The 24702-nt window shown below is 45.0% G+C and overlaps 1 protein-coding gene across 1 annotated transcript in view; it reads right to left on the bottom strand.

Moving 5' to 3' along the window:
* Nucleotides 1-24702, bottom strand: part of LARGE1 (LARGE xylosyl- and glucuronyltransferase 1) — a 697253-nt gene that overhangs the window by 189757 nt on the left and 482794 nt on the right. Inside the window, exon 7 of the mRNA XM_003905455.5 lies at nucleotides 19437-19541. Coding sequence (XP_003905504.1) covers nucleotides 19437-19541 — 105 coding nt within the window. The remainder of the gene's footprint in view (nucleotides 1-19436; nucleotides 19542-24702) is intronic.

The raw sequence follows: 24702 nt of genomic DNA, 5'->3' as shown, positions 1-24702 counted from the left end.
AGCCCAGAACTGGTACCAGCTCTCAGCTCCAGCTAGTCCCTGGGTGCCCCAGCATCCCTTGCTGATGCCTTTGATCCTGCCCATTCACCCCCCTATGCAGTCCCTTCATTCAAATATGTTGACTCCCAAGGGCAGATGTCTTTCGTGATGGTATCCTGATTGTTATGTTATTTCAGTGAGTCCTCGGAACAGCCCCCATGAAATTGGTTATGTTGATGCTTGTTTTTACAAACAAGGAAACTGAGGCTCAGAGAGGTCATACAGCTGGTGAGTGACAGAGCTGGGGTTTCAGCTGAGGTCTTTCTAACTCTGATGACATTGCGTGCTGGCTTTGGTAGATCTGCTGTGCGATGAACGAAAGAGCCATATCCCAGAACCAGACGCCCAGGGGCTGGGCATCGCTAAGTCAACGTCTTCATTTTATAGATGAGGAAACCAAGACTTCGAAGTGAGGTCAGTGGCCTGAGGTCAGGAAGCTGATGCAGTGGTAGAATTTGGGCTTGAATACAAGTCTCTTGATGCTAGATTTGGTACTTTTTTGCTGCTTCTCTGACTGATTTGGGAATGACAGCAAGAATACAGTCATCTCCCCAGTATACACTTTGATGACCTGGGGCAGTTGAGCAAAAAAAATCAAGGGTCAGGGTCCTAGCATCTACCCACACACCATGCATGACCTTGGGCAGGTTACTTAATAACTGCTCTGTGCTTTAGGGTACTCTTCTGCAAAACGGATATTAATCATAACTCACAGGACTGTTGGGAGAATCAAGTAAGATAACGAAATACTCAGCATAGCACAGTGACTAACACACATTAGTCTTAATTAAATAAGGGGCTATTGTTATTACCTGGGGTGTATTTTTAACCAGACTAGTTTCTTCCTATTGACCCATAGGCACTGAATTCACTACTCACTGTCACTCAGAAGCAGAACAATGATAACGATGATACTGAGAGCTAACGGTGATGGCGGCAGCTTACCAGGACCCAGGCGCTAGGCATGCTTATTAACTCTATTCCTTCGAACATCACAGAAAGATTGAGTAAGCAACTAACTAGTGACAACCCAGATTCAAATCCAGTTTCACTTGTTCCAAAACCCATGTGTTTTCCAATACTGATGCCTACGGGATGATGTGGAACATTACACATTCCATTACTTACAGGGCTATGGCTGCAAACAAACAAACAAACAAACCAAACCACTACATTGTACAATCTACATCTGTGCCTTTCAGAGCTGCAGTTATTGTAGGTGCTTTGTGGCACCAAACTCTGAGCTCCCTGAGGGCAGTGGTGTGTGTTACTGACTCCATACCCACAGCTTCCTGCACAGTATGTGCCACACAGTAGGTCTACTCAATACAAGTATAAGCTCCTGCACTGGCAATGAACTGGAGTGAGCTTGCAGAGAGATGACACCATAACTTATTTCCTCTGGATCTCAACAAGCAGAGTCCTAGAGCAGAAGAGGGGCTAAAACATCCCACTTCTGTTAACATCAATAACTGTCATCCTGAAGGACTAAGAAGTTGATTTCAAAGGAAAGTTGTAATGGGAGTAGTAGTGAGTAGTGTCTGCTTATTTCCCAGCACAACCACAGTTCCACAGAAGGCTTTGTATTTGGCTACACGCTGGCTCTGTAGTGTTGTAAACACTTGGGAGGTCTGAGGCCTAGGTTAATTCTAGTCTGCTACTTGTTTTCTGTCTTACCTGGGCCATACTAGCTCATTTCGTTTCTTTTTTTTTTGAGACGGAGTTTTGTTCTTGTCACCCAGGCTGGAGCGCAGTGGTGCAATCTCGACTCACTTCAACCTCTACCTCCTGGGTTCAAGCGATTCTCCTGCCTCAGCCTCCTGAGTAGCTGGGATTACAGGTATGCGCCTCCATGCCCGGCTAATTTTTTATTTCTAGTAGAGACGGGATTTCTCCATGTTGGTCAGGCTGGTCTCGAATTCCTGATCTCAGGTGACCCGCCTGCCTCAGCCTCCCAAAGTGCTGGGATTACAGGCGTGAGCCACCACGCCTGGTTAATTTTTGTATCTTTAGTAGAGACGGGGTTTTGTCATGTTGGCCAGGCTTGACTCAAACTCCTGACCTCAGGCGATCCACCCATCTCCCAAAGCGTTGGCATTACAGGCGTGAGCCACCGCACCCAGCCCATACTAGCTCATTTCTGTAAATTTCTCTTTCCTAGTTTGCAAAGTAGTTATGATGCTATTATGTTTTTCGTTACACCAGTATGTTCTGCAAGTCTCCTATGTACCAGAACCCATCTGAAAATAGAAATCCTTGTCCTCGGGAAGCCTATGTGCTAACAGAAGAGGGATAAACAAGTAAGTAGGTTAAACATATAGTCTATTGTATGATAAGAATAAAGCAGGGAGGGGAGATAAGGAGAGCTCAGCTGGGAGACGTGGTGAAATTTTCAATGAGTGGTCAGCGAAGACTTTTCCGAGAAGATGATGTTTAAGACAGGATCTGCAGGAGGCGAGGTAGCGTGCCATGCTGATAAGAAGGAGGAACTCAGGCAGAATTAGCCCCAAGTACAAAGGCCCTTAAGCCAGCTGATAAATGGGAAAAACAGCAAGAAGTGCCTGCCTCCTAGGCTGCTGTGCAAATTAAATAAGATCATAATCCATTTGCAATGCCACATTCATAACCACTGCTCAATAAATGTTAGCTAGGACTATTAACATTATTTCCAGGGGCACATAAAGGTCCCCTACCTACTAGAAAGTGGCTCTGGCGGCCATAAGGCCATAGTAATTCTTGGGGTCTGAACGTGCTCTCACAAACGAGCCTATCTACTCTCTGCCAACCTGATCTGGGCAAATCCACAGGCTGTCCTGCTCACGAGGGAGGATTTCCTAGAAATTGGATTAGCGAGGTGTGCATTTAGTGCTGGGAAGTAAGAAGGGAGAACTAAATCCAGCTTTCTCGTGTCAATCGTTTAAACAGAATGTGCAAAATTACCCCGGCTCAAGTTTTCAGGCAAGAGAGTGATAAATGTACTTTCCTTGATCACTTTTCCAGTATTCAACAACCCCAAAGTAAGGGGGAAAGGGGTTGGAGCCAAACTGCATGGTTCTTTGCAGGTTCTACTGAGTGCAGGGTGAACTTTCTCCCTAGCAAGGAATTTTGCTTCTGTTCAGTCAGGGGGAAGGAAAGTGTGGTGAAAGCTATACCTGAGCAATTATCTGGGGTGATTCTTAAGTCATCATGGCCACAAAAGAGGCTCCCAGTTGGAAGGACTCTGCACTTTGCATTGTGTAGTGGGGAAAAGGGGCATAAAGGAGTTTGCTGTCCTCCTCCTGTTGGCTTTTAAGGGAATGGGACCATCCTAAGCTCTGCGTCCTTTATTTTTGTCTTTGTTTCTTTATTTCTTTCTAGGGAGAAAGACTGTCCTGCATTCAACAGATCCTTAAAAGGACAATGCAGTTGTACCCCTCATTCCCCTTACTTTGGAGCTGGTGAATATTGGATCCCTTGAAAACCGATTATGGATCTCTTCAAAATTCCAGAATTCTGAGCTCTAATTCAGCGAAGTATAATTCTCTACTTTTCTGCCACTTGCATTTGCTTTTTCTTCCTCATTTCTTCATTTGCTTTCTACTCTCTCTTCTCCTCCTTCTCTTCCCAGCCTTCTCTTCTGAAGTCTTCCTGGATCCTCCTGGCAGAGATGGCCACCTGCCTTTGTACCTCCACTCCACCCTGACGCAGTTTGGTGAAAACGCTGATCTCCTTGCCCAGCAGTTGTTTGTTTACAGGAACCCCCCACTAGACGCTGAACTCTCTAGGACACAGCTGGTGTCATCTCTCTAGCCCAGGGCCTACCAGAGGCATAGCAGACGAACTCAGAGAATGTCTAGGAATGAGCTGGTGAATGGATGAATGAGTTCAGAAGACAGACAGTGGTCCCGCCCACTGATGGTTAACAGAGACTCAACTAACATCTGCAAAATGACTAACTGTAAAAAGTGCTGTGACACTCATCAATTGACTGATTAAAAACAAGGATCCCAGGGACTCTGGAGGAGGTAGTTTGTCCTGGATGAATGGGTGGGGTAGGGGCCCACCTAGCCCCTGTCTTCAGCAGAAACCAAATAGACCATGTGGTCAAAACTCATCTTCTGTTAAATGATTACCCATCTCCACTCATGGCAAGAGATGTCAAAAACTTTGCCATCAGGCAGTTTTCTCTAGCCAACTCCTCAGCCCATTTGATATTTTTAGGCCACTGCAAAGGTACTGGAAAGAGCCTGGTCTCGGAGTCAGACCTGGATCTGAACCTGGTCTCGAACACTTTCTGGCTGTGTGACGCTGGGACAGTGAACTAACTAACCTCTCTGTGTTTCTGTTCTTATCTTTGTAATGACAGCAACAGTACAGTCCTTTTCCCCAAAGGTAGGTTTCTATTAGGGAATAGTCAACTCTGGGCAGGATGATATCTGTGGATGTTGTCCTATAACAGAAGCTTTTTAATTTTAATCATACGAAGATTTTGAATGCACCTGTTGGTGATAATTCCCAAAGAAAGAGGAAATGGGGGAGCAAGTCAAAGTGGTAAGTAATGCTGCAGCAGCCCTCCTTCCCGGGCCCCACATTCCAGCGTCCTCTGGACTATCCTACCCTGAGTGCTGGAGGGAGCCATAAGGGCTAGTGACATGAAGCTGGTATATCTCTGAGAAACACACGATGATTAATAAAGGCTACCAAGGTTCTATTTTGTCCCAGTCATCTAAGCCACAGTTGGAACACTGAATTAGGAATCACATGAACATTTGGTGAGAGAACCAGAAATGAGGGATGGGTGGAGAAACGCCTCTTAGAATGCATGTCAAGCAAAGTAAAGCACATTAATGAACAGCTGATTGAAATGCATGGAGGTGATCCTGTAAAGTTACTACTGAACAAAGAATGATGCATGTAAATTCATTGTGCAATACTTCTTATTGCTACTGTTCAGAAGCTCATGGATATTCTCAGTCAGGTGCCGTCTTTGCTAGTGTGTTACAGAAGAAAATGCGAATTCTGTGTCATCATATCATAGCCCAGGAAGCTCTAGCCTAGCTCCCCAGTCTCAACTCAGGTTCCTCCTTCCAGCCTCCCACCTGTCAGTTCCAGAACAGGCCAAGCTGGAGTCCCCATCAGGGCTGCTACATTCTCGTTCTCTGGCCAATTGTGTGGCTGGCTTCGGGACACGCTTCAGATCTCGGCTAAACTGTCACCTCCTAAGAGAGGTCTGTCTCTGCTGTCATTCATTACACAATCCTAGTTAATTACTTTCGGGAGTAAACAACATGACTCTGTGGAATTTCTTTCTTCCCTCTTCCTTTTTCCTAGGTGGGGAGTGAAGATTTCAACAGACCACATACTTAAAGCACTACAGGGCAGGAGCCTTCTGCTTTCAGTACAGAATGGTCCATGTTCCAATCTTGACTTTGCTGCCGACTAACAGTGACATTTTGAATAAATGGTATAACGTTCCTTATAAACGATGTAGTGGGCATTAAGTGAGAGCAAGTACGAGAAGCACTTAGCACAGGGCCTGGTGCAGAGTCAATGCTGAATGAAAAGTCGGTGATTTCAGTACAACACTGGGCCCTTACTATGTGTAAATTCCTTCCTTGCTCTCTGTGAAGATCGATAGTCCCCGTTTACTAATCTGTGGTTACGTTAACTGATTAAATGAAGTCCATTAAAAATCAGAGTCAGGAATCTTCGGAAAGACTAACAATTGCAATGGGAATGCACTGCCATTTCCCTTAACACATACATTTCCTCAATCTTATCCAATCACTAGTACAGAGTCAATCCAAAGAACTTGGAAACCAGAAATACACTGTGAAACTAGGCTGAATATGTGTTTGGTAGAAACAGGTATGGGATTCATTATAAGGGAATCTGATGATACATTCTTATCAGATCTCCAGACATAAAGCAAGTGAGTAGTGACTGCAATCTTCTCAAGTCCAATCCTAAGGCTTCCTCCCTGACCACAGCTCTTCCCGCTTTGTGTACGGAGACTTGCCTGGCCACACCCGTTCCACAGCCTGGCGTACGCCCTCCACCTGCAAGTCTTCCCTTTCCTGTTCTGTTCAACAGTCTGTGCAGTCCCATCCCTTGAGACCCGGCCCGTGAAGCTGTTCCTTAAACAATGATCCTTGCCAGATTTGCATCTTGAGACCCTGCAGGATTTCCTGCTTACTACCACACCAAGACGGAGTTCAAAGAAGCCTGTGTGATGAAACATCCATGTTTTGACTTGAACGCACACACCCCCACTGTTTGTCTGCCTTTCCCTCTTTTGGGTTGCAGGGGTATCTGGCACACTTTAAATCTCATTCAGTCTTCAAGACGATCCTACGCAGTACGTTTTCCCATGACCTGCATCTGCAGGTGTGAACACTGGCACAGAGAAGCTGGCATGCCCAGGGCTGTGTGATGGTGTGTGGAGGAGCAGAATCTGGGGCCTCATCCTGATGATGACTCCACAAGTAAAATGTTTGACAAGTATATCAATTATTAAGAGGGCTGAATGCGAAAATGCATTTATTTATTTTTTGAGAAGGAGTTTCACCCTCATCACCCAGGCTGGAGTGCAATGGCAGGATCTTGGCCCCCTGCAACCTCCACCTCCCAGGTTTAGGTGATTCTCCTACCTCAGCCTCCTAAGAAGCTGGGATTATAGGCACCTGCTACCAGGCCCAGCTAATTTTTATATTTTTAGCAGAGATGGGGTTTCACCATGTTGGCCAGGATGGTTTTGGTTTTGAACTCCTGACCTCAGGTGATCCACTCACCTCAGCCTCCCAAAGTGCTGGGATTACAGGTGTGAGCCACCAAGCCCAGCTGAAAATGCATATAATATATACTGTACGCTATGCCTTTACCATATGCCAGGGACCACTCTATTATTACTTTTTTAAAGACCAGATCTTACTATGTTGAGCAGGCTGGAGTGCAGTGGCCATTCACAGGCATGATCATCGCACACTACAGTTTTGAACTCCTGGGCTCAAGCAATTTTCCTGACTCAGCCTCCCAAGTAGTGGGAACTATAGGTGTGCACCACTGTGCCCAGTAGGACAACTCTGGCTGCTGGGGAATAAAGGATTGAATAAGAGTGAGAAGACTCTGCTCTTATAAAGTATCCAATGAATGTATTAGTCTCATTCCCTTTCCTTCTATTTCTTGTGCATATCTTTCCAGTTGAGAGTAGAACTAGCCTCATGTAATTCTATCTTTCTTTTTGTGCCTATATAGGAAATTATATTTGTATATAATTAAGGTGGGTGAAGGTAATCAATATTTACTAGGCCTCAATACTAGTTCTAGATCACTGGGGTTTATGTTACCTTTACAGTGGCTTTATTCAATCTCAGCCTGTTAAGAACATGTTATTATTCCTATTGACCAGACGTAGAAAGCTAACTGGCACAGGCAAGATCCTAACCCAAGTCTGCTAGTCTCCACAGACCACGCTCTTTCTGCTATGCTGTGGACCTTGATCAGCAAATTGTTTCTGAAAGGGCCAGTAAATATGTATCTTTGGCTTTGGAAGCGAAAAGGACTCTGTTACAACTACTTAATTTCTGTTTTTGTAGCCTCAAAGCAGCTGTCAATCTAAATAACAAGCAGAGAGACACTCTATAAAAGAAAATATATTTGGGAATTAAATATTGTAATGGGAATACGCATGTCATAGTAAAGTATGCATGCATTCAGGGTGGTAAAGAAGATAAACTTTTTTTTTTTTTTTTCTTTTGAGACAGAGTCTTTCTCTGTCACCCAGACTGGAGGGCAGTGGCACGATCTCAGCTCATTGCAACCTCTGCCTCCTGGGTTCAAGAGATTCTCCTGCCTCAGCCTCCTAAGTAGCTGGTATTACAGGTGTTCACCACCACGCCCAGCTAATTTTTTTTTTTTGTATTTTTTTCTTTTTTTTTTGAGACGGAGTCTCGCTCTGTCGCCCAGGCTGGAGTGCAGTGGCCGGATCTCAGCTCACTGCAAGCTCTGCCTTCCGGGTTCACACCATTCTCCTGCCTCAGCCTCCCGAGTAGGTGGGACTACAGGCACCCGCCACCTCGCCCGGCTAGTTTTTTTGTACTTTTTAGTAGAGACGGGGTTTCACCATGTTCGCCAGGATGGTCTCAATCTCCTGACCTCGTGATCCGCCTGTCTCGGCCTCCCAATGTGCTGGGATTACAGGCTTGAGCCACCGCGCCTGGCCTTTTTTGTATTTTTAACAGAGATTTTTGCCATGTTGGCCAGGATGATTTCGATCTCCTGACCAGGTGATCCATCTGCCTCGGCCTCCCAAAGTGCTGGGATTACAGGTGTGAGCCAGCGTGCCCAGCCAAAGATAAACATTTTTAAAGGAAAAAATAAGGAGGAGTACATAACTATTTTGAGTAATTATCTTTGGCTACAAAGATCAATAATAAGGATGACGCTGGTCCAAGGCTGGAGACACAGATGTCCTTGCACAAATGTTTTTGTGTAAGGTTGTGAGGTCTTTGTGCAAGGCGGTGGTTTTTGTAGAGTCTGTTTCGTTATCAGGCATGTAAGTGTGAGAATCGTGCCTTCGTGGCCTTCCCCTATTTATCAGGGTTTTCTCATATTAGTGATTCCATCTTGATCCTGACAACTTTCATACAGCCACGGACAAAATAAAAATGAATGCTGTGGCTGTGAGCCCATACAACTTTATTAGCGGACACTGCAATTAGAATTTCATATGATTTTCATGTGCCACAAAATAGACCTGTCTTCAAGTTTTCTCAACTATCTGAAAATGTAAAAACCCAGCTTGGGACATACAAAAATGGGCAAGGGGGTCAACTCCTGCTGTCAATAATTAAACATTCAATGAACAGATACTAAATAGACGTTGAAAAGGGTTAAAAAAGAAAACCATTGTTTCCTCCCTATATTCGCCCGGCCACTCTAACTTAATCCTGGGTTTGTTGACAAGGGCTGTGTTTTCTATTTCTTTTGTTCCCTCCCTTGAGCCTTGCTAGAGGTGAGCCTGTTTGCATTGAGCTGGGTACAAAGTCTGTGCTTCATAAACGTTGGCTCAATAAGCAAAGCAGAACGATGCCTACTGAGATGGGCTATTTCTCTTGGATAATTGTCTTCATGGAGATTCCCTTCACTTGGAGCAGTCCCCAGGGCTCTGCCGACCAATTCAGGGACCCTCTGTGCCATTCGGATTCAAATACGTCTGACCTGCTGTGGTGAAATGTCAAATATGCAGTAAAGGAGATGGCGGCAGGCAAGGGCTCAAGGGAACAAGGAGGGGCTATTGAAGCATAATGGTGGATGACAGGGAACAGCTTACAGTGAGACAGAAGGAGGAGGAGGCTGGTCTCTTTCTCTATGTGATGTCACTGGCAGCCCCAGGGGAAAGTGTAGGATAACAGGTCAGGATCCAGGCAACAATAGGGATTTAAATAAGCCACTGGTGGTACATCACTGCCTGTCCCCTTTTCCCTGCTGTCTAAGGGCTTTCTCCATCAGGGCACTTCTGCATCCAAATGGCTTGTGTCTGTAGGTCTTCCTTGACAGCAGTCTGAGGCTAGGATCCTTTGTTCCACTGAAGCATCCCCAGAGCCCAACATGGGGTCTGACATTATACACAGTTAATAATAATAATAATACTAAAAAGTCCACTTGGGGAGGCCAAGTTGGGTGGATCACAAGGTCAAGAGATCGAGACCATCCTGGCTAATACAATGAAACCCCATCTCTACTAAAACTACAAAAAATTAGCCGGGTGTGGTAGCACACATCTGTAGTCCCAGCTACTCTGGAGGCTGAGGTAGGAGAATCGCTTGAACCTGGGAGGCAGAGGTTGCAGTAAGCTGAGATCACACCACTGCACTCTAGCCTGGGCGACAGAGTCCCGCACAAAAAAAAAAAAAAAAAAAAAAAAAAAAGAAATCTTGGTTGAATGTCCTGTCCACAAATTCAAGCAGCTATGGAGTCTAGGAGTTCAGTCATGGTTAGAAAAATAGGGTATAGGTAATGAAGAGGGAAAGCAGGTTCAGAGTGGCTGCATTGCAAATGGTGCCTTTATAATGCAGGCTTTGGAAGGAAACGAGGACATGCCTGTCCAGTATAAAGGGGTCACCTGCTTGGTTTTAGAAACTACTGAAGGAGGAGTCTCACTCTAGAGGTTCTAATTTAAGTGGTTTGAGATAAGCCCTGGATGCCAGGATTATTTCAAATCTCCCAGGTGATTCCAACACGCAGCCATGATTGCCAGTACTATTGTAAATTTAGTAGACAGCACGATGTTGTTATGATGGTCCATAGCCCTCTAACCTTATAGACTGCAGAGGGAGCTAGAAAAATCCCCAGAGCTAAGTAACTGCTTGATATGGTTTGGCTGTGTCCCCAGCCAAATCTCATCTTGAATTGTAATCCCCATAACCCCTACATGCCTAAGGAGAGATATGGTGAGAGGTGACTGAATCATGGGAGCGGGGGACAGTTTCCTCTATGCTGTTCTTGTGACAGTGAGTGAGTTCTCACGAGATCTGATGGTTTTATAAGGGGCTCTTCCACCTTTGATGCTCACTCTTCTCTCTCCTGCCGCCATGTGAAGAAGGTCCTTGCTTCCCCTTCACCTCCCACCATGACTGTAAGTTTCCTGAGGCCTCCCCAGCCCTGTGGAACTGAGAGTCAATTAAACCTCTTTCCTTTACAAATTACCCAGTCTCCGGTATTTTTTTTTTTTTAATAGCAGTGTGAGAATGGATTCATATACTGCTCTACCAACCACTTTCAAACACTGAAGGCCCAAGAAGAGATTGGAAGGCAGGCTTAAGCACTGGGCTCTGACATTTACTGGTTCTGCTAACTTGCGAAATCAACGAACCTTGCTGAGCCTCCATCGGCTTCCTCTGTAGAATGGGAATTACATGAGCTAGTGCACATGAAAGCACGAATCAAATCTAAGCAATTAGTACTGTGAACCTGAGAGGCCCCAAAGAAATCAAGTGCCTCTTCCCATCACAAATATGTCTTCAAGGAAATCATGTGCTGAATGATGGCCAGATTATTTTCCTTATGTCAGGAAGAGTTAGGATTCAGGGGAGTTAGGATCATATCCTTCCTTCTTTCCCTTCTACTGCACACGGAACCATACAGGTGCCTGGGTGCTTGGGTCATAACTCCTGTTAGCTCTTGCAATGCTAAAGACCTGAGTGAGTGACAGAGAAAACCCCTGACCTTGTATGGGTTAGCAGAGTGGGGCAGACACATTTTCAGGAATGGCCACCCCTGTGTAGCTACTAAGCCAGGTCAATTCACTTAACCAGGTGTTGGAATGTTGGAGCCAGGCAGAGTTAGCCACAGCAAGGAAACGTCTTTGTTTCACTTGGCCACTGGTCAACGATCCATGGCTTCAGACGCCTGGACCTTTTAGTCAGAGATCATCTCCCTAAATTGAAAAAGCTCAAGTTGGGTTCCTATGAAGTAGCTCCTTGGCAAAATACTGATTCTTTGCAAATACACAGACTGTATGCCCAACACACAAAACAAACAAGCAAGACACATGCATACATAAACACGCACACATCTGTTTAATTTAAAATTTTATCTCGATTGTAAACTGACACATTTGGCAAATTTAAATTTTGATCTATCAGAATTTAAAATATCCATAACATTTAATATAGCAGTACCGCAATAGCTTAGGAGCTATTGTGTATGAATACTTGACTAAGCAAACAAACATGGGTAATGAGAAGACTTATGTATGGTATTGTTTATAATTGAGGGGAAAACCTAGGGATAGCTAAAATACCAACTCATAGAAAATGGAATAAATGAATTACAGTACCTCCAGCAAATGGCAAACTATGCAGTTCTTAATAAGAAAGAAGAAAATATACCATTGTATTAATGTAGAAGATACCCAATATTTTATTTTTTAGTAAACAAGTCTAGTCTATTCAAAAAGAATATGCATATATAGAGAGAAGCAGATAATTACATATGTGGAAGGCAAACTGTCAACAGTACTTACTTTCAGGGAATGTGAAAAATATATATTATTGGCTGGGCGCGGTGGTTCATACCTGTAATCCCAGCACTTTGGGAGGCTGAGGCGGGTGGATCACCTGAGGTCAGGAGTTCGAGACTAGCCTGGCCAATATGGCGAAACCCCATCTCTACTAAAAGTACAAAAATTAGCCAGGTATGGTGGCATGCGCCTGTAGTCCCAGCTACTTGGGAGGCTGAGGCAAAAGAATTGCTTGAACTTGGGAGGTGGAGGTTGCAGTGAGTCTAGATCGTGCCACTGCACTCTATCCTGGGTGATGAGAGTGAGACTCCATCTCAAAACACATTATGTATATATATTATTATTGTATTTCAGCAGTATGCTGGTAAATGTTCAACAACTGACTCTGCAGAAAGAAAGAAGACCCCTGATGGTAGTGTTTTCCAATTTCCAGGCTATAATAGTCCCACCAGGGAAGATATCAAACTACCAATGCGATGCTACTGAACGGTTATGAAGAGATGTGCAGCAGGACCCCACTGCACGGCATTTCCACCATACAGACACAGCAGATGCAAACAACCTTAGAAGCACAGAGAGTAAAGTGATTCGGAAGTAACAGGTTTTAAGAGTTTTGAGTATTTGTTACCTTTGTTTTTCAAATGACATATTTCATTGTAAGTTTACATCATTCGATTTTTATTTATTTATTTATTTTTGAGACAGAGTCTTGCTGTGTCGCCCAGGCTGGAGTGCAGTGATGTGATCTCAGCTCACTGCAACCTCTGCCTTCCTGGTTCAAGCGATTCTCCTGCCTCAGCCTCCTGAGTAGCTGGGACTACAGGCATGTGACCCCATGCTGGGGTAATTTTTGCATTTTTAGTAGAGATGGGGTTTTCCACGTTGGCCAGGCTGGTCTCGATCTCTTGGCCTCAAGTGATCTGCCCGCCTTGGCCTCCCAAAGTGCTGGGATTACAGGCGTGAGCCACCGTGCCTGGCCTTGATTTTTAATAGTGGCTATGTTTAACAATTGGATCCCATATTTTCTAAAAATTTAACTATAGGCTTTCACTAGCAGATGTGACCTAGGAACCCAGCACATCACTGCATTTCCAGACTATTTGTCCTTTATAACAAATGTCAATATGAGTTGTCAAAATTCTATTAATAATAGTCTATTAACAGACAATTAAAAATAGTATTAAAAAATCCCATTCTTCAGTGGTAATCTAGAATCAGAAACTATTGATTCACTAACAACTGGCAATGTCTACAGTGGAGTTTTAAAGCAACTGAACCACTCTTTCTGAAAGAGTGGGTGTAATTGCTTTCTTTACTTCTAGACTTTATAAGATCTCCAATATGCACATATGAATCTCCAAAGGGTAGACACAGAATGCAGGCGCGATCTCGGCTCACTGCAAGCTCCTCCTCCCAGGTTCAAGCGATTCTCCTGCCTCAGGCTGGGACTACAGGCGTGTGCCACCTTGCCCAGCTAACTTTTTTTTTTTTTTTGTATTTTTAGTAGAGACGGGGTTTCACCATGTTAGCCAGGATGGTCTTTATCTCCTGACGTTATGATCTGCCTGCCTTGGCCTCCCAAAGTGCTGGGATTATAGGTGTGAGCCACCGCGCCTGGCCTCTGTTCACAATTTCTAAACACACATTCGCATCCCTTGCAATGACTTCTGGAATTAGTCTAGAAAACGCTAGTCCAGGGGTCATGATGCTAGTGCAGGGCTCATGATGAATTCTGGATCTCAATCATGGAAGAGGCTCAAGCCATACTAACTTTTTTTGCAGATATGCAAACACTTCTCTATTAGACTATAAACTTTTTGAAGGAAGGTTCTTGGTATTATCCGTTGGAAAAAAAAAAAAAACACACACAGTTTTCAACCCTATCCTTGCCAGTATTATAGGTATTCCGTAGCATGTAATGAATGAATAAATTATATTTAAATGTAGTTTCTCTGGATGCAATTATTACAGACAGAAATCACCCAATCACAGTATTCTTTCAGAACATGAAGAGATCTTAGTTCCTGACAGCAGAGACAATTAAGATGCAGAGAAATGAAGGGACTTACCCAGGGTCCCAGAATGCTGGATGTCAGAGGCGGAAGTAAGTTGAGCCTAGGTTGCGTATTCTATTTATCCCACTAAGCTATTTGTTTAACAGTCCTTTGGCAAACTGTCCAATGTTTTCTCCTTTTGAATCTCTGCCACAAAATTTTCCATGGTATCTGACTTAACTGCCCATCACCTTCCATGGTTTGCTCCAACCTCAGAGGTCAGTCCTTAAGCATTCCGATTTTGTTGTCCTGCAGAGAAGGATTCCTAGAGAAATTCTTCCTCCCTCCCTAAACAGCCAGGTCTCTCTCTGCCTGTCTCTGCCCTAATTTGGGGGCTGGATGAAACACGATACATTTTATTTTTAAATTGTTTTAAAAAGCACATTCTCTGGCTAGTCTTACGCCCTTCAACTTGGGGAGGATGCACCTTGTACTTGAGTTGCCTTTGGGATCCCATGCAAATAAACCTATCTGCAAACATGCCATCTTCTTTCTACAGATCTGCCTTCCCTCACCTCATTCTCCCATCCTCTGCTATGTTTAGCCCTCCTTCCCCTTTTCTTTGCTGTTGTTTTTAAGATATTCATCCATCAGCTTAGGAACTGAAGACAGCTGAATCTCAATGAGCCTGTCAAAATCCTAGGTGTATTTTTGTTGTTGTTGTTTTCTAAGTCCTGCTCACAGCGGAATGCTGGGTGAATGACAGCTTTTTGCATCTAGGAGATGATGCCTGGGCAGAGTGGCTAGAAACGGAGCCATCTCCGTGCAAGACTGTGAAAGACGCGCCCGTAATTCCACCTGAACAGTTATGGGCAAGAGCTTTGTGCTAGGATCTGCCTGGTTATCCATCCGAAGCTGCGGTGGCTCAGTAGCTTCTGGAATTAAGTTGGGAACAGCTCTAGTAAGAAGGGAAGGAGATAAATGGGAGATGGTGGAAAGATCTTCTCTAATCTTTTGTGGCCATGTAGGCTTTGTAAAAGCAGACTGGGAAAGAAAAGCAAACAAAGAGAACGGGGGAACCTGACTGGCCCTTGTAAGAGGAAAAGTCTAGTTTGTAAGATAATTCAAGGAATTAACAAAGCCCACGCACGCTATGGTGCCTGGTGTGATGCCTGGTGGAATGAGTGAATGAATGAATGTGTAGTGAAGAGGCCGTGTTTGATGGCTGCGGTTGAATCTGAATTACCTGAAAAGAGTTATTCAGTTGGGCTGTGGTTAGGAGGATAAATACGAATCACAACCAACTTCCTAAAGCACTTTGGTTTACCAGGCACACAAGGCTGCACGACCACAAGGGAGCCTCTGAGTGGGTTCCGAGGTCCCCAGCTCGCAGATGAGAAGCCCAAGCCTCCCTGAGCTTGGGGAAGCTTTCTAAAAAAGGCACAGAATTTAAAAGCAACAAAGCCAGGTCTTGAAGGTAGAGCTTCCAACACAAACATCTCGTATGCTTTTTCTGGGGATTTTCAAAGTAAAACACAGCGAGGAAGCTGATAGTTTTTTTCCTAATGTGATACAAAAAGCTAACCTTTTCAGATAGTAAAGAGATACAGGAAACGCTGCTAGGTAGCTGGATTACACCTGGGGAAAGTAAAATACTCGTTCTTTCTGACCGAAGGGCTTAGGAGACCTTAGCAAACCCCAGTCAGTCACATAACCTCCTTTTTCCAGTGGGTAAATCTCATTTCCTGATAGAGCAAGTAGCAGAAAAATGCAAGAGGAGAAAGATTAAGATTTACTAAGTACTTATTTTGTACCCTCAATCAGGCTAGGCTCATTAAACAAGTTCCAACATTAATTGCTAATCCTCACATACTAGGTTTGTTATGTCTTTTGTTTTTTGTTTTTTGTTTTTTTTTTTGAGACAGAGTCTTAGTCTGTCGCCCAGTTAGAATGCAGTGGCGTGATCTTGGCTCACTGCAACCTCTGCCTCCTGGGTTCAAGCAATTTTCTACCTCAGCCTCCCGAGTAGCTGGGATTATAGGCACCCACCACCATGCCCAGCTAACTTTTTGTATTTTTAGTAGAGATGGGGTTTCACCATCTTGGTCAGGCTGGTCTTGAACTCCTGACCTCGTGATCCACCCACCTCGTGACCTCCCAAAGTGCTGGGATTACAGGCGTGAGTCACCGCGCCTAGTCTTGTCCTATCTTAAAAACGGAGAGAACTGAGGTTCAAGGAGTGAAGCGACTTGGCCAAGTGCATACGAAGATGAAATGTACTGCAGCTGTAACCCAGATCTGCCTGGGTTCTTAACATCCAGCTGAAGGCATACGACAGGAGGCTCTTGCTGGAGATATCCTTTTTGGAGGCTTCAGATGTGTTGGGATTTAGGGTGGCAGGTTCTCTCCAGTGGTGTCCTCAGTTTCCATGAGAATGTACATGTCTGGATGACTCATTCACTGTATGGCACAATCCTTGGTTTTAAAGCGACACATCCCCATCGTGAAAGCCAATGCATTTTGATGTTGCCTAAGTGCTTTCATCATAATCACTCAGTGTCACTGGCTTATTTAAATGAACACATCACTTCAACAGGGCTTTCCCCTTTCTGCTCTGCCCTTTCAGTACCAGCGAGGAGGGAAGTAACTCACTGCCTTGGCATATCAAGGGGGAACTGGAGGTGGTTTATGTGCTCCTGTGTCTCCTGATGCTACATTCTATAGCAAATAGGGACGGGCAGGAGGAGACATGCCATTTTGGTCGTAATAAATTCCCCAGTGTGCTACATTCTTCTTTTCCCTGCAAACCGGGATTGATGACCAGTGGCTTTTGTTTTACACAGGTAACCATGATCTTGATGCAGCATCCCTGAGGCACTGCAGTATATTTCTATGTGACATTTTCTATTATATATTTTGGAAGAGAGAAACGAAATGTATACACCAGGGTTTTCCTGAGACTTCCTTTCTCCCACCCAGAAACATGGGTGTCTCCACCTCCATGAAAGTTTGGAGGGAACGTGTCTGAAAATCCAGGCACAAAAGATCAACATGGGGTGACCGGTCACTTGCCAGAGGAAAGCACGTGGAGCCCCCGTCCCTGGCCTGCTGTGGGTTCATGGAGGGTTCAGTCTCCAAGGCTCTGAGGAAACAGCGTCTGGGAGAGCTTGCTGGGACAGGAAACGGAGTGCCATGTTTAATCAGAGCAGGCCCTTGGATATTTCTGCCCCAGAAACATCCTAGAGGCTTCCTGTAGGGCAGAATCCCAGTCTCCTGCACAGAACCAGTCAATCAGACTCTTGAAGGGCAGAGCCTGGGAATCTCCATTGTTGGAAAGTGTTTAATCTTGAAGCCATTAAAGTTCAAGCAAGACAGGTTGGTAGTTAACACCACAGCCTCCTTAATTTTTCAGCGTTGCAGCCTTCAATGCTCCAACCTTCAGTTTCCTCTGGCATAGAATACAGATAAGCACGGCACCTGCCTCATGGGGTAAGTGTGAGGATCAAAGGTGACTGACACCCATAAAGCACCTAACATGGTGACTGGCTAATACTCAGCTGATCTATAGAGGCACTGGCTTACCCATTATTGAAAAAGTGAAATACCTCCTGACCTGCTAAGAGAACCACTGCTCTGATGCCCTCAGCTGCCTTTCCCCAACCTGGCCCCTCTCAGGAACTCCTCAGACTTCCCCACCATCCAGCAACTAAAGGGTTAATGCCCAACACAGCATGGGAAGACTCCAGGGTGGGGCTCTGGGGCCTGTGAAGGGCTGGTGGTTGGCATTCTTCAACTGCAACCTCTGTTACCTGGTAAGCATTACAGGAAAAAAAAATTACATAGCACAAAGCATATCTAATACTCAGACAGATGTTAGCTAAGGAGTATCTCCGTCTCTCAGGATGGCCTTCAATAGAGGTCTCCCTGGCTGCCTGCCACCTCTGGACATTGATGCTGGACTTTCTTTCCTTGTTCTCCTCCAGCTTTGACCCCCATTCTGACCCCATCTATGAACTCTCACCTCTGCAAGCTTGACTCATATCCCTTCTCCTTTGTTCTCTGGGGCCCTGTGTTTGCATTAGACTCTTCTGGAGTCTGACCATCAGCTCTCAGAGTTTTGATCTCTTTTTGGCTGATCCCACTACAGACTGGCCTCAGCCTCCAGGGCAGGCTTCACCTATCACTTTTAGGTGGTACTGTCCCCAGAGCCAGATACCTGTCCCAACCCACCTCATCTGCTGGTCTCAGATGCCAAGTTCCAGCGCTTCTTGGTCTCACCCACCCTACTGTTCCCTGAGTTCCACATTCTAGTCTGATAAAGATCAGGAGTCTGCATCCTTTGAGAATGGGATACCACAGCAGTGGCAATGAGGATGGAGGAGAGAGGCAGAAGGATCCAGAAGCATTTCAAAGATAGACACTGATGGGAATTGAGCCTCAGAAGGAAGAGGCTGCTCTAGTTTCACTGCTTATATACTCCATGAGGTCATGGACTGTGTCTGCCACAGCTAGCATAGGGCTTCGTACACAGTAAGCATTGAAGAGATAGCTGGTGAACAAGAAGGGCTGATGGATGAATGAAGGACACCAATAACAGAGAAAGAAACTAAAAAGGAGACGCAAGTTTGTGGCTAGTAACAAGGTAGAATAATGGATTTTATTTTAGACATATGGTTAGAGATCTGTAGTCCTCAAAAGAGCTGATTACCAACTATTTCTACATTTTCTCCTGCCAGGCACATGTGGTCCTCAAAAGTGCTGATTAGCAAATATTTCTGCCTTTTCTCCTGCCAGGCACATGGTAGACTGCCCTTGCCCACACTCTATGAAGGGAGGCATGGCCACACAACATGCTTAGCCAATGAAATATGAAATTGTATCACTTCTAAACAAAAAACGTTAAAGAGATAATACGACTTCTGCTACTTTCCCACCACATACATGGAAGTGTGCATGGAGATGAATCCTGAATACCTACAGTGAACCCAGATCCCTGAAGACCTCAAGTGGACGTGGAATGTGATCGGCAAAAATACATATCCGTTGTGTTAAGAAACTGAAAAGTTGGGGTTGTTACTGAAGGATGATCTCTGGTCCGTATTAACAGAGCCAGGGAACCTACAGGTCATACTGATAAAGATATCCAATAGGATTTGGATTAGAGGTCAGGAGAGGGGCTTTCTGGTGAGAGATGCCACAGACTGCCATGGCCCAACAGCTACTCCACCTGTGGCTACAGCACCAAGAAGGAACTGGAATGCCAACTGCCCACATACCATCCACTGCTGAATTCAAGCAATCAGGTGGCCTCCTGAGCTTTTGCAGTCTCCTCTCCTGAGAAAGGAGCACTGGGCCCTCACATCACCTTTTGCAACTCTGCCCATACCACCCTGAGAATTTACCTGTGTTGTAGCCCCTTCCAAGGGCTGGCCATGGGCGGTGATTTTTCCACAGGTTTCCAAGGTACCAGTCACTCTGGTTCTCCACCAAGCCCAGGACTTGCTGACCTGTAAAGTACAGAGAATAACAAACATCTTAAAAGGAGAAGCCAAGCCATCTGGATCAGTGACTAATGAACACACAGTGTAATGACTAATCATCACAACAATAGTATTCACTTACCGAGAGGTTTTATGAAGTGCCAGCCTCTCACCTCAGAGCTTAACTTGCAATAACATATTTAATTCTCACCATTAGGCAGCTATTTTTATTATTTCCATTTTATAGAGAAGAAATGGAGGCCCAGAACAGTTAATTGATTTGCCCCAGGTCACCTAGTGAATCTGATAAAGCTAGAATCCCAAACCATGCATTCATTCACGCATGTATTTCTTTCCTAACTCATGGAGCACATATTTATTCACCACAATCTTAACCCTAATACCACTCGCCTCCCTAACCGAAAATAAACTACTCAAAGGAACCTGCCCTTGTAGTTATTCTCAAGCATTCCCATTCTGGTATTTCCCGCTGTACATTCATTTACTGGTTTTCTGGGCAAGGACTGAGATCGGTTTCTCACATCAGGGAGGAGGGATTACCTTTGTTTGCTCAGACAAGAGCCCAAAGAGAAGATCCACTCTTTGTCCACCTTCTTACAGGGATTTTGTTCTCACCCTCACTGCTTCCTCTCAAATATATTTATCTTGTGTCAACAAGCATCATGTCAATATCATATCAATACAAGAGTGTTGTCTAGATAACAGCTGCTCCTCTGTCCCCAGAGCTGGCGTTGATGTTGGCCTCAGTCTCTGCTGCATCTTAGCAACTTAGGCAGTTAGCCTTGTAGTCAATCTCTTAGGGCATACATGTCTCTGGGCCTCCACATCAGATCCACAGACAACTCCATCACACAGAAGGTCTTCTCTTGCAATTATAACCAATACCACGTCACAGCCTAGGAAAAAGGCTCACAAAGGACCAGTGATGTGCACAGCTAAAGATGGAGCTAGGATACACATCTACATTTGTTTGAAACAAAGATTCCTCCCACTGTCTCGATACATTATTGCTTATCTTTACAAAAGCAAGTATTTGAGGTAGGAATTATCAATCCACTTTTTGTAGAAAGGGAAATTGAGGTTTAGAGAGTTTAAATAACTTGCAGAAGTCACGCAGCTAACAATGACTCTCTTCCACAGCTAACCAATACCTTTTGAATTTACGCTGTTATATTGTTGGCCAATCTGAGAAATAAAGACCTTTCTGACCAAATGAAAGCCCAGCTGCACTTAAGAAAACACAGTGGTGGTTTCGGAACACCACGCTGGGTGATATAGAATCTCCTTCGTAGGATGACAGCTCCCTGAAACGATGGTGTGTGGGTTTGGGGTAGTTTATTTGATCAATTTTATTAAGCTCCTATCTAAATCACCACCCCGGGCACAAATACATAAATTAGAGGCATGGGGAAAACACTACCACCCACTTTGTCATTGTATATGATTACATCTAAAACTTGTAGAATTCCTCAGGAAAACATATCACCAATTCAGGGAGTATATGAATCAATCAATTCCACGTGCAACAAGCTTAGGACATTTGTGCAGAACAATTAGATCCGAAAGGCGTGGTGCCCTTAGTTGGGAAAGCCGTGTGTCCTGTCCTGATGCTATGCCCCAGCTAGAGACCTCATTTAATAACCTCACAATGAGGATGGGACACAAAGGGGAAGTGTCATTGTTGGGGGAGAGGGGTGATACATAATTACTAAGGCCCCAGGTGGGTATCCCAAGGGTTTTTTTTTTTGAGACAGAGTCTCGCTCTGTTGCCAGGTTGGAGTGCAGTGGCACAATCTGGGCTCACTGCAACCTCCGCCTCCTGGCTTCAAGTAATTCCCCTGCCTCAGCCTCCCAAGTAGCTGGAACTACAGGCACGCACCACCACACCCGGCTGATTTTTTGTATTTCAGTAGAGACCGGGTTTCGCCACGTTGGCCACGATGGTCTCGATCTCCCGACCTTGTGATCCGCCCACCTCGGCCTCCCAGAGTGCTGGGATTACAGGCGTGAGCCACCGTGCCCAACCTGGGAATGATCTTTTATTGAATTTAGGGTGTCCATCTTAAATTTCAGGTAGGTCATCTTCTAGATATCTGAAAGTCCAAATTTTATAATTGTGGCATCCCATACATTTTATTTTGCCTTCCGTTTACTTCTTCAGACAAATACTCTATGAGCTACCCTTTATTCCTGCCAAACAAAATAAATACTTTGTTGCTTGTGGTCTAATTTCTTTTTCTTTTTGAGACGGGAGTCTCAGCTTCTGTTGCCCAGGCTGGAGTGCAGTGGCGTGATTTCGCTGTCGCCCAGGTGGCTGGGTGCAGGGCGGATTTCGCTCACTGCAAGCTCTGCCTCCGGGTTCACACCCATTCTCCTGCCTCAGCCTCCCAAGTAGTTGGGACTACAGGTGCCCGGCCACCACGCCTCTGGCTAATTTTTTGTATTTTAGTAGACACGGGCCTCACCCCTGTTAACCAGGATGGTCTTGATCTCCTGACTCATGATCTGCCCACCTCGCCTCCCAAAGTGCTGGGGTTACAGGCGTGAGCCACCGCTGCCTCGGCCTCTTTGTGGTCTAATTTCTACCTTGCTCATATAGGTCTCCCTTGGCAGGTATCACTGCCCTGCCCCCTGCCAATCCCCCCACCCACAACTTTTCTCAAGGCCTGTCTCTGGCATGGTCGAATATGAATAGCCCAACTCTGAACTTTCACTACTTTATCTTCATTCCCACATTGTATTGGTAGCATATCACTATTTAGTACTTCCTACTGTTTTATTTTTGTTTTGTTTTGAGATGGAGTCTCACTCTGTGGCCCAGGCTGGAGTGCAAATGGTGCCATCTCAGCTCACTGCAACCTCCGCCTCTCCTCGATTCTAGCTGCATTCTCTTGCCTCTAGCCTCCTGAGTAGCTGGGATTACAGGCGCCCCGGGCCACCCTGTCTGGCTAATTTTTGTATTTTAGCAGACGACAGGGTTTCACCTGCTGGCCTGGCTGATCTCAACTCCTGACCTGAGGTGATCCGTCCACCCTCAGCCTCCCAAAGTGCTTCTGGATTGCATGAGCCACCATGCCTGGCCCCTACTGGTATTTTGCCATCAGCTGACTTACACCCTATAAAGGATGAAGTTGGTAATATTCAGGCAATACAAGCATCTTTATTTGTAAATATCCACTTCCTGCATTACTCCAAGGGCAAGATACTACAAGGTAGTAATTGAACACACAGTAGGTGCTTAATAAAATGCCTGCTAAATAACTGACATCTGGTGGGTAAATCTTTCCTGATCGGGTGTGAAGTAGTGTCCCCACAAATCATTTCTCCCTCTGCAGTCACCAACATTACCGGTGACCTTTCACCCAGCTCTGGGAACTCAGGTACCCACCTCCCCTGTATGTAAACTGCAAAGATGGGGGAGGCAGCAACCCACTCTGCTGTTTCCCACACAAGCCCTAAACTCAAGGTCTTAATCTCCAGAGAAGGAATGATTTCTATGGTTAACCTAAAGTCACGTTATCCCAAAGAATAATATTCAAATTGCTCTTTCCTCTCAATTTGCACCTGGGCTGCATTAGCTTTTGGATAGTACCCACATAACCCTTTCACGCATGCCAATCCTCTTAAAAAATCCTTCATTAGCAACATGATAGTTAGAACTTTTAATATCCATTGATGAGGAAAACAGGAATAATCAAAAGCTACTGAGACTTCCCTTTGCTTCTTTAAAAGAAATCTATTAGCCGCCATATCAATGATCAAACACTAGTAAGGGTAAGCCATTTTGCTTAGCCTGTCAACGGTGTTGAGTTTTGCTGGCTGTGCTTTCCTGCTTCGTGAAGAGGGAAACCGCAACGCCACATAGTTAGAGATAAAGAGCTGGATCAAGGGCTGGTGGCTCACTGTAATCCCAGCATTCCTGGGAGGCTGAGACTGTGGATCACTTAGGTCAGGAGATCGAGACCATCCTGGCTAAATACAGTGAAACCCGCCCCTCTACTAAAAATACAAAAACCAAAACCAAAACCAGCCGGGCGTGGTGGTGGGCACCTGTAGTCCCAGCTACTCAGGAGGCTGAGGTGAGAATGCTGTGAACCCGGGAGGTGGAATTCCCTGCAGTGAGCTGAGATCTGGCCACTGCACCTGTTCAAGGAAGTGAGACTGCCTCAAAAAAAAAAAAAAAAAAAAAAAAAAAAAAAGAGGTGGGACTGAACTCAGCCTTGGTTCCACTTCCTAGCCCTGCCATCTTCTAGCTGTGTAGCCACAAAAAAAATTACTTAACCTATCTCTGCCTTGCTATCTAAAAACTCTTTACAGGCGCCAGATTTCACATGCTAAAATGACTTCATGTATGTTAAATACTTAGAAGCTGGAACTCTAAGCACTGTACATATGATAGCTGTTTTAAAATGTCATTGTCCATCCAGCCGGTAAGCCCCTGACAGACAGAAAGCTTATCCATGAGGTTTTCTTTGGAGGTCATCCAGCACAACAATCAGGCCATTCTAGAACTCTGCCTCTCTAAGTATGGTCTGAGGACTATCTGTTTCAGAAACACCTGAGGTTCTTGCTAAAAGCACAGGCTCCTGGGCTTCACTCAACCTAGGAGTGAGTTAGTAGTGGGAGGCTGCTTTCCCCTACTTCTCTGGTTTCTAGAAGGAGAGATTTCCTGGCATCTTGAGCCAACCTTTTCTCTCCCCCATGGGTGTGGAAGGAGTTAACTGACTAGTGACAGGTATCTGACTGGAGACAGATAACTCCTTCCACATCCATGGGGAAGAGAAAGGTGAGTTTCAGAGGGAACCAAGTTGATGTAGCCTAGCCTTTTCCTCTGTCCCTTCTTCCAGGATCCAGCATGCCAACAGATAGCCTGCATCGAACCTGTTCTTTCATGCTGTTAAATTGCATAGAGCAGACCTCCTCTCAATGAGGCTGTGGTTGCCTAACACTTCTTGGGATAGCTGAGCCAATTCCAATTTTGGAGCTAGGAATAGCCATTGTAGATATTGAAGGGCTCTAAAGTTGAGTCCTCCAATTTCACCTTTATCACTACAATAAGGTGACATCTGGCTCTCCCTCCTTTATCTCTAAGTTGGTTCAATATTGGCAGGGGCGGGGATGGTGCATATGGGAAAGTCATATCCCATATTAATTCCCTCACTCCACA

The sequence above is a fragment of the Papio anubis genome, chromosome 16, assembly GCF_008728515.1.
Source record: "Papio anubis isolate 15944 chromosome 16, Panubis1.0, whole genome shotgun sequence".
Taxonomy (NCBI): domain Eukaryota; kingdom Metazoa; phylum Chordata; class Mammalia; order Primates; family Cercopithecidae; genus Papio; species Papio anubis.
The sequence above is the reverse complement of the archived record's forward strand: the minus strand, read 5'-3'. Positions and strand labels throughout refer to the sequence as shown.